The following is a 14045-nucleotide window of genomic DNA, read 5'->3' as shown; positions in this document are numbered from 1 at the left end:
GAAAGTCCCAAACGTCCCAAAAGGCCACAAACGTGTGTTTTGTACGTTTAAGGAGTGTGAAGTATCTCCTCTCAGTCCTGCACGACTGTATCTGAGTTAACGGGGAGCGTTGGAGCGGCGCTGGATGAGAATAGATGAGACGGGCTCAGGGCTCTTGTTGCGCTCTGCCTCCATGTGACGTTGTTGGCCGGGCCTATCGATGAGAATACTGGCACCGCTCTGAACCAGAACGCGTGCGCGTGTGTGCGCGCGCGTGTGTGTGAGTGTGAGTGTGTGTGTGTGTGTGTGTGTGTGCGTGAAATCTCCTGTGTGCACAGATGGCATGGCAGTTTTGTCACTAAAGCTTGTTAGCAATACATAGCCCGCACTCATAAACCCGATCACACACAATGGTTAGCAGGCACACTCTTTCACGCTCGCACGCACACACGCACGCACACACGCACGCACACACACACACACACACACGGCACACATTGGCAATGCAATGGACGTCCATATTGTCCGGGCAAAACGCCGCACACGACTCGTGGTGGCCCGGTGTGGTTGTAGGTGCTCTGCACAGCGAGCCTCTCACGTAGTAGAATGCATGCTGGAGAGGCGACAGACTTTTACACTCGTACACACTCCCCCAGCAGGGGACGGACAAACACACACACACACACACACACACACAGACTTGAGCACACACTGCACAAACACACACAGGACATTGTGTGCTTTTTTTGACGTACTACTCGAGCACTTTTCCCCCTATGTACCATTAAAGGAAAGCAGAGATTGAGGTTCAGGACATATCTCCCAATAAACACTGAACTGTTTTCTAGGTCAGGGATGATAGAAGCTGAGGGCGCGGTGCACATTGCAGTCAGACAAACAACTGCAATCTGTACAGTATAGGGTATTGGCAATTTTGTTTTGTCATGCTTCATTATACCTTCTAAGCTAAAGGAAATGACCTTCCGGGTGTGTGAACTTGGTTCTAGTACAGCCTTGTGTAATTGTGTGTGTGTGTGTGTGTGTGTGTATTTTTGTGTGTGAGTTTGTGTGTTTGTGTGTGGTGTGTGCGGTTGATTGTTTGCGTGTGTGTGTCTTTGTCTGTGTGTTCTTGTGTATGTGTGTCTGGGTTAGTTTTTCTGTGTGTATGTGTGTGTTTGTGTGCACACGTTTGTGTGTCTTTGTGTGTGTGTCTGTGCGTGTGTGCGCGTGGGTGTGTGTGTGTGTGTGTGTGTGTGTGTGTGTGTTTGTGTGTGCGGGTGTGTGTTTCGCCATTGTAGCCATATGCTGTTTATGAGGACAAAGTATTTAGGAAAATGCTAATGAAGGACACAGGTTTCATTTTTTGAGAGCAGGTGTGGAATCGCTGACAAGGACGCGGCAGTAAGCCGAGACGACACACAGACGACCGCAAGCTGGACAACCACCGCCCTTCTCCGCCTTTATTACCGCCTAATGAAAAAGAATCGTCTGGCTATCGTTGTGGAGTTTCTCCCCCTCGCTCCTGTTAGTGGCTGTATTGATTCACTCTGTGACGCCAACCCATGTCGGGCTGCTGGTAATGCTTCTCAATGGCTGACAGACTTTGCCCTGAGCGGCGGAATTGAGTCCTGTTTTACAATTTTTCTTCCTTTGTTTCACTCAATGCATTTTATCGGATAAAATATGTAATGAAACCCCGAGAAACACAACGCGTGTTCGCATGAGGGATGGTGGCTGGGGGTCTAGTGCGTGCCAGAGGAATGGCAAGTCATATTGATTACTTAACTTTTCCTAACTTTTACAAAACATTTGCAAGACGCTGAATGAGTGTCGACGCGTTACACTGCGATAACTCCAAAGGCTCGTACACAATTTTCCGCCATCTGCAAATCTGCAATGAGACAAAAATGAGTTTTTATACCATAAAAAAATCGACTGTGATCATCAAAATCCGCTCAGACTGCCCTGCCTTTGTCTTCCTCTGCCAAATAAAACATTTGGCAGGGGCGCCGTCTTCCTGCCCGCCCGTCATCAGCAACCATTATCTGGCCAGCCAAAGATTTAGCATTACAGATTACGATGAAGCATCTGGCGCCCCCGGTCCACCACCTCGCTCCAGAAAGGTATATCTTCATAACCCCTCCCTCCTCTGTGTAGGTGTGTGTGTGTGTGTCAGAGTCAGTGTGTGTGTGTGTGTTTGTGTGTGCATTTCTATCCTGCTGAAGGCCTTGGCCTCTGCGTGTGCATTTCATTGCGTGTTTGATATGAAACATGCATATAGAATGAGACCGCAAAGAAGAGTAAGATGCTGTTGAGAATGTAAACACTCCTTTTATGTGACCACATCAAACCATCTCATTACAGCTTTCCTTGAAGATCTTCCGCTTCTAAGACCCCCATTCAATCAAAACACTTTATTCGTCCCCTTCGAGGGCCAAGTGACGTATGTCCTTGCCAAGCTAGGACACACTTTTTTATTGTGTGTGTGTTTGTTGGTCCACGATGCAGTAGCAATGTCATGCAATTTCCGGTGCATTGAGAAGGACAGATTGCATCCGGTAATTAGACAGGCCCTATTAAACCTATTCTGGTGTCAAATGTATTGAATCAATACGAGGCACACAGGAAAAGAAAGGCGACTGAAAATAAATAGGATGAGTGATATGTCCGCCCACCTCTGTCGGTATGTTTGCATCAGTCCATTAAACAGTATTACTATTTGTTTGTGTATCTTACTATTTGCATTAGATTGCGTCAGTCTGCTTATTATTATTATCATCCGCTTGCACAGACAGACTGACAGACAGACTGACTGACTGACTGACTGACAGACAGACTGACAGTCTGAATGCCAGTCTGCCTGCCTGAAATAGACCAAACACCCAACAAAATACCTAAATGCATAAAGTAACTGAAGTGTGCAACGTAAACGGCTGGGGGGGGGGGGCTGTCTCAATGTTGACTGCGGCGCACAACAATCCCGGCGCGTCGATCCCTTCGCCCGGCCTTCAAACGTGCCGACGCATCCCTTGAACAGGCGTCCTTGCGCCCGCTGAGTGACAGCGTGCTGCGCGGCTCGCTCAGGGCCCTGGCGTTTCTTCCCCCCGGTGTGCGTTCGAGCCTTCCTCCTCCTCCTCCTCCTCCTCCTCGCCCGCTCGCCCGCTCGCGGCGTCAGCGCGCCCACCGGCTTCTGTTCAGACGGAGCCATGGCGGGCGGAGAATAGGATCATTTATTCATGAGACATCAGAGGGCCGGCGCGTTGAGACGGCGAGAGAGGACGGGGACGCGGAGACGGCGGTGGAGGCAGGGCGGAGGGCCAGGAGGTTCTCAGAGTTCTTGGAGGGAATTGTGCTGATGCAAAAGTGTAAAAGATGAGCCAGTATACTTTAATTATACCGTACAGTAATTGTAAATGACTGTGTCGGGAATATGATGGGTGGAATAATTATGATATATTATTATGCGTACTATGCGTGGAAAGTCATCTTTTCTCCCAAATGGTGTCATCACAGTGCTGAGTTTATGACGTCGTGAAAGGGGAGGCGCAGAGCGAACGGGGACATGGAAAGGCGTAAAATACGGTCGTTAATGTTGAAATACGACAATGAAGCCATCAAAGAACGGGGTCTCCACCGTGTTCTGTGAGGTTACAGTTAAGCTTTTTTTTTTTTCGTTTTGTTTAGTTTTATTGACACAAATCATTGAACTTATCTCATCTTAGATACAACACACATGTCCAGCAAAGCGCAAAAAAGTCCCCGTTCCCGGGGATATACACACAAACGCCGCCCTTCACCAGCAGTGGGCGGGGCCTGAGGCGGAGGGCCTGCAGGGCGTGGAAACAACCCCATCACACCCCATCACCCCATCACACCCCATCACACCCCATCACACCCCATCACACCCCACCACACCCCATCACACCACACCCCATCACACCCCACCACACCCCATCACACCCCACCACACCCCATCACACCATCACCCCATCACACCCCATCACACCCCATCACACCCCATCACACCCCCGGCCACCTCCTCCATTGCCAGGCATCTGGCCGGGAGTCAGACTGGTCAGGGGCCAGGGGCTAGGAGCTAGGGGCCAGGGGCTAGAGGCTAGGGGCCAGGGATCAGGGGCTAGGGGCCAAGGGCTAGAGGCTAGGGGCCAGGGGTCAGGGGCCAGGGGCTAGGAGCTAGGGGCCAAGGGCTAGAGGCTAGGGGCCAGGGGTCAGGGGCTAGAAGCTAGGGCCCAGAGGTCAGGGGCTAGGGGCCAGGGGCTAGAGGCCAGGGGCTAGGGGCCAGGGGCTAGGAGCTAGGGGCCAGGGGCTAGAGGCCAGGGGCTAGGAGCTAGGGGCCAGGGGCTAGAGGCCAGGGGCTAGGGACCAGGGGCTAGGAGCTAGGGGCCAGGGGCTAGGGGCCAGGGGCTAGGAGCTAGGGGCCAGGGGCTAGAGGCCAGGGGCTAGGGGCTAGGGGCCAGGGGCTAGGAGCTAGGGGCTAGGGGCCAGGGGCTAGGGGCCAGGGGCTAGGCGTCAGGTTCTGGAGAATACGTTACGAGATACATTCGCCTTTTTCTCTATTTTCACTTGACTCTCTTTAACTTTTTTTGTGATGGGATTTGATCCCCCCCCCCGGCCCCAACTCGGGCCAAGTGAAATCAACGCAGAGAAGAAAAACTAGTGTCAACGATTACAACGATACAAAGTCACACTTATTAAAAAGGAATCTTCTCAGAGAAAAAAATCAGGACGGGGAACAGAAAAACCTAAAACCAAAAAATCTGAAATATAAACCAGTGAAAAAGCAACGTTCACATTCCGTAAAGCTGCGCTGCCTTCCTCCCGGCTGGGGCTCGCACATTTCTTGTTTCATGAATTTTTTTTAAACCTATTTCACACGCGTTGTTTGGTACAACAAAGGACATTCAGGAGGGCAGACCGCAGTGAATGATTAAAAAATCATGCAAAGAAAGCCTTGGTTTCACACGTCTTCACGAAACACGAACAATAATCTCAAACAGGAGTGCTGCAAACAGTCATCGCCTTCCGGATCTCCTAGCTCATGTTTTCATGGGTGGTTTTTTTTATCTTTTATCTTCTTCTACAGACTTAGATTTTTTTTGCTACTGCACTGATTGAAAAAAAGGATATGTATAATACAACTGTAGTCAGTGGCTCTGCCTTCTTCTGAATAGCACAGCCCTATCTCTCTCTCTCGCTCTCTCGCTCTCTCTCTTTCTCTCCCTCCCTCTCTCTCTCTCCCTCCCTCTCTCTCTCCCTCTCACTCTCTCTTTCTCTCCCTCTCGCTCTCTCTCCCTCTCTCCCTCTGTCTCTCCCTCTCTCTCTCTCTCCCTCTCGCTCTCTCTCCTTCTCTCACTCTCTCTCTCTCTCCCTCTCGCTCTCTCTCCTCTCCCTCTCTCTCTCCCTCTCGCTCTCTCTCCTTCTCTCTTTCACTCTGTCTCTCTCTCTCCCTCTCACTCTCTCTCTCTCCCTCTCGCTCTCTCTCCTTCACTCTCTCCCTCTGTCTCTCTCTCCCTCTCTCTCTCTCTCCCTCTCACTCTCTCTCTCTCCCTCTCGCTCTCTCTTTCTCTCCCTCTCTCTCTCCCATCTCGCTCTCTCTCCCTCTCACTCTCTCTCTCTCCCTCTCGCTCTCTCTTTCTCTCCCTCTCTCTCTCCCATCTCGCTCTCTCTCCCTCTCACTCTCTCTCCTTCTCTCTTTCACTCTGTCTCTCTCTCTCCCTCTCTCTCTCTCTCCCTCTCACTCTCTCTCTCTCTCTCTCTCTCCCTCTCGCTCTCTCTCCTTCTCTCCCTCTCAGCCACTTGACTCTGGAGGGGTGGGCATCAGCCCCGATACAGTAGTCTCTTTGAAGGAGCCTCCCTCTCCTTCCTCCCTCCTCCTCCCCCCTCCTCCCCCGGGAGGAGAGGGGGAGGGCCGGGCAGCAGGAGATCCAGAGCAGGAGGAACACAGGTCATGGGAATCGGGTTTTCCAATATAAAAAAAGGCATGACGTTCTTTTTCTTTTGGCATCTTTTTTTTCTTCCCCTTCTTCTTCTTCTCCTTCTCCTCTCTCCTCCTCCCAATGTACATCCCACGGTTGAACTGTGTTTGTTTTTACAATCTTTTTTTTTTTTCTTCTACATAGCAAACATATTTTTTTTTGTCGTAACTTAATGCATAATGTACATTCTACCACTTTGCATTCACTACAGCCACGGTCAGTCTGAGTCCTACGGCACAGAGTCTCTCTCTCTCTCTCTCTCTCTCTTGTCTCTTTGTTGCAGATATATATTCCATCATATATTCTGTAAATATATATATATCTATATATATATATATATTCATATATATATGTGTGTGTGTGAGCAATGTCTACAGGGACAGTATAAGCGTCTGAACACCGCTGACAGTGCCTCTGTCCCCACCCCCACACCCCCCCCCCCCCCCATCTCCTCCGTCTCCGCCGCCCGGCCCCGCCCCGCCCGCTCTACAGTTCCTCCGAGCGGATGACGTGGAACAGGGTGACGTTGTACAGCACCTGGTGGCCGTTGTTCCAGGCGTACAGGGCGCGGTCTCGCGGGTTGTAGTCCAGCATGGAGATGTGCGAGTACTTGTTCTGGAAGGCGATGTCGATGTACTCGTAGGTGGACGAGTTGGTGGAGTAGGCGTAGTACACCTTGGTGCCGCCCGAGTAGCCGTTGGTGACGTACAGCGTGCCGCAGATCATGAAGGACTCGCCGGCGCTGCGCTTGGGGTGGTTGGTGGTCCAGCTCTTCACGATCTGCAGCGAGCCGGGGTGCAGCTTGCTGATCACGATGTTGCCGGCGTTCTGGTTGGTGGCGTACACCGCCCAGAGCCCGCCCTCGTCCACCATGAGGTCGATGTCCGAGTGGCCGCCCCAGGCGTAGTGGTAGGCGTTGCTGAAGCCGGCGTAGTCCAGCTGCCGGGACTTGCTGATGGCCGAGGTGCGGAAGTCGAACTTGATGATGACGTGGCTCTGGAACTTGTTGAAGTAGATGGAGCCGTTGTACACCACCTGGCCCGTGCCCGACCACGGGTGGGGCAGCCGGTGGGACGTGAAGTTGTCCGTGGTCATGAAGTCGTGCATGGACTTGTACTCGCGCACGAAGCGGTTGTTGTGGTAGCCGTCCATGTACCACACCTGGAGGGGGAGGGGGGGGAGGAGGAGGAGGAGGAGGAGGAGGAGGATGGGGAAAAGAGTCGGTGTGAAAACAGAATCAGCATGATAAATTATAACAACAACGCACGGCCGCGAGTCAAATACCCCTGTGGCTTAAAAACTTCCATCGCCATCATTTCTCCCCCCCCCCTCCCCGAAACAAAAGGGGCCCACCGCGCGTAATGTTTGGAGCGTGAATGCCGATTAAGCAGAACCATGCAGCGCGAAATCAACTCACACAACAAATCAACAAGCGGTTCCTAATTAAGGCAGAACCAACCGGGGGCCCTGGAGGAGCGTGGCGGGGGCCGGGGGCCCTGGAGGAGCGTGGCGGGGCCGGGGTCCGGACAGCTTGTGAATACTAACACGCGCCGTGACAGCTCTGGGGGTAGTACCACTCATCAGCCCCAGACAAAAAGACCCACCGTGTCCCCCCAGCCTGGACACTTAGCTCCCCGCTCCGCCGCGCCCCCCTCCCCCCCCCGGCCAGGGGCCCGGTCGGGAGGGATGGCCCATTCCAGAGGATTGATGCTAGGGGGGGGGGGGGGGAACGGGACTTTGCTATCTGCTCCTCCTAACTAGGACTAAAAGAGCTACCATCGGCAACACATCACTTGTAGCCACCGGCACACGCACACACGCACACACTCACACACACACACACACACACACACACACACGCCTATAGTCCTTGTTTGCTGATTGCCTTAGAAATGATTTAGATAGAGGGAGGGTGTCTCTGGAGGGCTCCAGAGGCCGAGCACAGCGGGCTGATGATTAGAGGACATGTCTGCTCTGGTCACTTAGTCTCCCGGCACTGCCTCCCTCTCCGTTTCCTCCTCCCTAAACTGTAATTGATTCTTCATGTACTAGCCTAGTATCCTACAACCCACGCTCATCCCTAATTCATCCTTTTCTTCCTTTCCTCCTTCTGTCCTTTTTTTCCTTTTTCTCCATCTTCCTTCCCTGTTTTCCTCCCAGCCTCCCTCCCTCTCTCTCTCTCTCTCTCTCTTTCTCTTCCTCACTTCCCTGACACCCCGTAACCTGAAGCACTTCTGGTGGTTTTGGTACAATCAAATGCTCCACACAGCAATCACTTGACTGAAGACCCACGGGGCGTCTCAGTGTGTGTGCACCGCTGCCCACCCGCCCTCCTCTTCCCCCGTGCAAACACATCCAAGGCTTTACGGAAGGTAATTATTCATGCATATTTTGCTCTAATGTATTTGTCTTCTCCACGTAGTCAAACACAAATCAGATCAATTAGCGTAATAAGCCAAATGAGTATTTGTATCCTGTCTTGTTCTTTTCCGAAACAAAACAAACCTTCACGCGATACATCCTCCCAGAATTAAATCTGGTCATTAGCAGAAGGAAGGTGTCAAAAAAAGTGCGGTCGGCTGGCAAAGCGTGACATTGACGGTAAACAAGCGCTCGGAGAGGACAGAGAAGAGACGGCGGATACGTACCCTGGTGTCACCCTCGGGGGCCAGGGGGTCGGTCATCCAGGAGCCGAACCTGGAGCCGGACGTCTTGATGGTGATGGGCTCACTGATCCCAGTCAGTTTACCACACGCTGCAATGAGAACAGGCAATGGGTGGGGTGGGGGGGGGGGGGGGGGGCACAGGCACTACAGAGTCACCAGGCGCGGGTGGCCGGTCCATATGAAGTACAGGCATGTGCGGGGGGTCTGTATAAACAACCGCCACCTGCCAGGTAAGGCCTACATATTTAATGCAACCACCTATAGGTTATTATGCACCATGTGTGAACGAGTGGCACCGTGTGAGAGAGATACAGAGCGAGAGCGAGAGTGAGGGAGAGATACAGAGAGAGCGATGGCCAGAGAGACAAAGAGAGCAAGAGACAGAGCGAGAGAAAGAGAGAGAGAGAGACAGAGCGAGAGAGAGAGAGAGAGAGAGAGAGAGAGACAGAGCGAGAGAGAGAGAGAAAAAAGAGATCAATCAAGATGGTTTGTGCTTCCTCTGGGCTTGAGGTGAGCCCCATCTGTCTTTGAGTTGACCCTATCTTTCAGGTGTGTACGGTTGACCTTTAAGAGCAGAAACCAGTGCATATACGTATGTCTCGGGTTTGATTATCGCCCACGCGCTGCAAAAAACACACAAAAGTGCATCACGAGCCGTTTTTTTTGGTGTTTAACTTACGCCGGCAAATGTGGGCCATTGCCTACTGCCCCATATGTGGCCTATGTAAGTCCCACCACACACACACACAGACACACACAGCTCTCCCCTGGGTGTGTGGCGCCGCTTTATTCATGGGTGGCAGCTGGACGGAGACCAACCCGTTGTCACGCGACCACAGTTTACTATCCCCTACGCGGCGTTTACGTAACACCGGGATTACGTCAGTCTGCCCGGGATAAGCCGACCCCCCCCTCATTGATGCATTTGTTGATCTTATTTATTTATTTATTTCAATTCCCCCCCCCCCCCCCCCCCCCCACACACACACACACACACACACACACATACACACACACGCACCCACACACACCCACATGCACACGCACACACACACACACACACACACACACACACACACACACACGCACACGCACAAACACACTTATCAAGGTTCTATCTTTAGATGAAGAGCGTGGAGAGTCTGGGGGGAGAGACAGCTTTGCCTCACTTCTCTTGATGATGCAGATCTCTGCATACCGGGGGGAGATGCATATGGGATGGGGGGGGGGGGGGGTGGGGGGCGGTTGTCCTAATAATCCCCTTTTGGCCTGAATAATGGACGGCAAAAAAAAAAAACTAAACCAAAGGGCAAAGGAGGAAAAGAGGAGGAAGATCAAATGGAAAAAACAAACGCAGGGGGGAGGGGGGAGAGGGGAGGGGAGGGGGAGGGGAGGGGGAGGGCTTCTGGAAAACAACACACCATTAGCTCTGTTCTCCAGTGGCCTGGGGGATAAGAGCCAAAACCGATGGTCTGTGGACGATGGAGATGAACTGGATTAATGGGGGAGGGGGGGGGGGAAGGAAGACGGAAAAAAAACACCTGACAGATATTGATCTGGTCAGCGCAGGGCCGGCTGACGAGGCTGACAAACGTGTGCCGTGACGAAGGCGCTGATTGGGTTTGCATTGTGACTATAGAAACGAGAAATGAAAGACAATCCAGAGATCCAGAGAACTGATACCGCACTAGTGATGGGTCGTCTGCGACCGAATCAGCTCCAATGAACGACTCTTTAACAAGAACGAAACGACCTGATTGCCAGTTTCAGTTCGCTCTTTGTCTCTATCGTTCGTTCTACCAGACTCGACCCCCCCCTCGCAGAGTGGTGAAGAGGGACCGGCCCGGGCGACAACATCCCGATTCCGAACATGAAGCGCTCCTCAGCTGAAAGGAACTGAGTTGTGATGCCGTGGTGTTGATTGATGACCGTTTGCGCGATCGATTGAGAACGAGGGAGGAGCTGAGTCTGACACAACCGTGCGTTCCGTGATTCACCGCTACCGGAGACGCCACTGGACGAACGGACGGACGAACGATTCCGAACGATTCTTCTTGGCGAACTGACCGACGTGAACTGAATCATGAAATCCGTCACTATGCCGCACCAGCCCCGCCTCCACCCTCCTTTTGACGACAGACGTCCCGGCGGTGAAGCAGGGCCGTTAAGTCTCTCTGACGGGGGAGGGGGGGGGGGGTCAGGGTGGATGACAGCACCATGTTATCCATCACCCTCGCCTTTGTCTTTGTACCATCCTCCCTCGCTCCATCACCTCACCTCAGTGTCCTCACTACCACGGCCGGTCATCTACCCCCCCCCCCCCCCCCCCCGGCACGTCCCCGCTCCGTCTATTATCCCACAATGGCCGGCATAAATCTCCCCCTGTCCTACCTCCCTGGTCTGATCTATACCTTCCCACGGTAGTCGTCCACCGCAACCTCCTGAATAATGGAGCTGCATGCTAATGGAAGGAGTGACCTTTGCGGTGCCTGAGACTCCAAAAAACACCCGGAGTTGGCTGCAAATTGTGTTTGTGCACACAAACACACACAGAGACACACACACACACACACACACTCTGCTGTGTGTGTTTTTGTGTGTGTGTGTGTGTGTGTGTGTGTGTGTAAGTGTGAGACCAGTTATCGTGTGAAGATGAAAGGAGGAGCTTTCTCTCTGTTTCTCACTCCTGGTGGGAGCAGTCTCTTGTTTTTCTCTCCTCGTCTGATGACAGCAGAATGCTTCTGCAGTCCTCCTGCAGTCCTCCTTCTCCCGTCCTCCCCTCTCCTCTCTCCTCTCTCCTCTCTCCTCCTGCTCTCTCTCATCTCCTCTCCTCCTCTCTCCTCTCCTGCTCTCTCTCATCTCCTCCTCTCCTGTCATACTTTGAGCCCTTCATCCCCCAGACGAGAGGAGCAGAAACCAGGACAAATTGATCCGTAAACTTCTGGTCCAGCAACTAATGCATTGACAGGCAGAGCGTGTGGAGTGGGGCAGGAGGGGTAGCGGTGGGGCAGGAAAGGGTGGTGCTGGGGAGATGGTGGTGGCGGCGGTGGCGGCGGTGGTGGTGGACCAGTAAAGGGTGTCGGGTTGCGCTCGTTTCTGCCTCTTTTCAGAGGATCACTTGGAGTGGAGTGAAGCACTTAGACGCAAAGTTGCTCCTCTATTGATCTGCTGGCCGGCGATTGTTCACAGGCCCCCGTCGCCAGGATGAAAGCCTGAGGTAAATGAGCTGAATGCAAAGTAAACGTGACGTAACGTAGGGCTGACGTCGGGTGTGAAGAGTGAAAACGACCAGGGAACAAGTTGGGGGAGGTTTGTAGAATAGTGCGCATAGAGAAAGGGAACTAATACAACGAGGACGATTTGGATCGTACGTCGCGTTGCCACATCACAATGACATGTATGTGTTGGTAGGAATGTGTTTTTGGTCATTATTTAGTAATGAATTATTTGTAATGATTGGGAGAGGTTGTTTGAAACTGCCAGAGTGTTTCTCAAACGGGGCGTGGCAAAATAACGTTTGCATGAGCCCACGTTACGGTACATTTACATTGATTCAGGATTTTATAGTTCTAGCTCTCTTGGGTCACTATGGCCAATATGGAGTACCACCAAGAAAACATCCCATAATGCATTCTGAAGCCCTACTGAGAATAGGGTTTCTATATCGGTTTCTGCTGTTCATCATAGGGCATTTAATGTTTAATGGATTATACACACCGGTCTGCTCAATGTGATTGATATAGCTTTCATTTTGTTCTATTATTAGCAATTCAATTACTCAATGCATTCATTCAATTTTAACACTTGCCCTGAGATGTAATGAGTTAGTACAAATGTGTGCATGTGTGTGTGTGCATGCACGCGTGTGTTTGTGTGTGTGTGTGTGTGTGTGTGTGTGTTCATGAGCGTGCATTGTATGACATTATGCTGTCCCTATTCATAACAAACACAACCACAGTTAATACGGCGTAGCGATAATGATATATGGCTCCGAGTTTCATATTGTGTTGTATTCATGTAATATTCATACAACCCAGGATTATAAATACTTATGAGAGGTCGTGACAGCTCATGGGTAATGGTGTGTATCGATAAACAAGGCAGGCAAGGATAGATATATCACCATCGCCAGAAGACTGAGAGAGTGTGGTGGGTTTGGAAGACAATAACAAGGCATTACCGGCCTGATCTGCCGTGGTGTATTCCCCCCGGAGCTCAGTGTGAGCCCCCCCCCTTGATGTGGATCAGTGAGTGTGTCTATGCCGGGGGGATGTGGACGCAGGTGTTTAACAGCATCTGCTAGAATCAGCAGCCCGGTATCATACCCAGTGTTTAGTGTTTAGTGTTTAGTGTTTAGTGTTTTAAGGGTGGTTGACACCCAGTTGAAAGACTCTATCCTTAATGATATGTGTCTAAAAGAATTAACTCTGTAGTACTATAGCCAATATAAGAGTTTCAACGATTGTTTAAGAATTACCAATACTGACTCAGCTACTCCTGTGCAAAAGCATTTCAAGTATTTGTTTTCTAAGCTATCAATGAGTCTTTCTTGAGCCACAACGAAGATGTCCTTATGTGGGGATACCACTATGTGAATATGCCTGAGGAGGGCCCTCTCTTCCTCTCAGCCATTGAAAACACATGTATACGTGTGTGTGTGTGTGTGTGTGTGTGTGTGTGTGTGTGTGTGTGTGTGTATGTGTGTGTGTGTGTGTGTGTGTGGGTGTGTGTGTGTGTGTGTGTGTGTCTGTGAAATGGACAGCTTGATTTTTTTTTTCTTTGCCTACCTAATTTTTGCATGCATGCTCGGAGTCTGTCCTCAAGATTAGACACTCTGTTGTGGAGCTCCTCGTAGTCGTAGGCCCCCATCTCCTCCTGAAGTTCGCTTAGCACTGACGTCAGATTCTGGACCTCCGCCTTAAACTGCAATACCAATTTGGCATCGGCTTTGTACTCCTCCAACACTGGTATCAAGGGTCTAAGTTCCTCCATTTTCGCTTTTATGGCCTGGAAGGATTAGAATATGCGACGGATCAGTGTCACGTTCCAAAGAGAGAAGGTTTTATAAAAGAAAGTAAAAACACCTGTCTGGCCCTGACTACACTGCGCTAGCCTGCCGCTGTCCTAGCATGAAGACCCCTGCTGCTCGTGGTGCGGTGTGAGTGCGTGCGTGTGTTTTCAGAGCGTGTGCAATACACATGTACAGTGCGTTTTGTCGTCGGTGTTAGTGCGTCTGAGCAGCCACGCAATCCCGCAGGCGACCACCCTTCCCCCGGTTGGATTGGCCAAGGAGACAGGCTCCGCCCCCCCCCCCCCCCCCCCCCCCCCCCAGGTGTTGACCAGCCAGTTAAAAGCAAGCCCTCAGCACACCAACAACAATTGGGAAAGCTCTTTATTGGTCATC

At 51.6% G+C, this 14045-nt stretch overlaps 1 protein-coding gene across 2 annotated transcripts in view; it reads right to left on the bottom strand.

Annotated features, from left to right (window-relative positions):
* Positions 1-6461: 6461 nt before the first annotated feature.
* Positions 6462-14045, bottom strand: part of olfm1b (olfactomedin 1b) — a gene marked incomplete at both ends in the record, with an annotated part of 17819 nt that continues 10235 nt past the window's right edge. For both annotated transcript variants that reach the window (XM_084486939.1, XM_084486938.1), the window contains 3 exons: positions 6462-7136; positions 8624-8730; positions 13429-13648. In XM_084486939.1, coding sequence (XP_084343065.1) covers positions 6462-7136; positions 8624-8730; positions 13429-13648 — 1002 coding nt within the window. The remainder of the gene's footprint in view (positions 7137-8623; positions 8731-13428; positions 13649-14045) is intronic.

This window comes from Micromesistius poutassou (assembly GCF_964030765.1).
Source record: "Micromesistius poutassou genome assembly, chromosome: 22".
Taxonomy (NCBI): Eukaryota; Metazoa; Chordata; class Actinopteri; order Gadiformes; family Gadidae; genus Micromesistius; species Micromesistius poutassou.
Note: the sequence above shows the minus strand (reverse complement) of the source record. Positions and strands in the feature narration are given on the sequence as shown.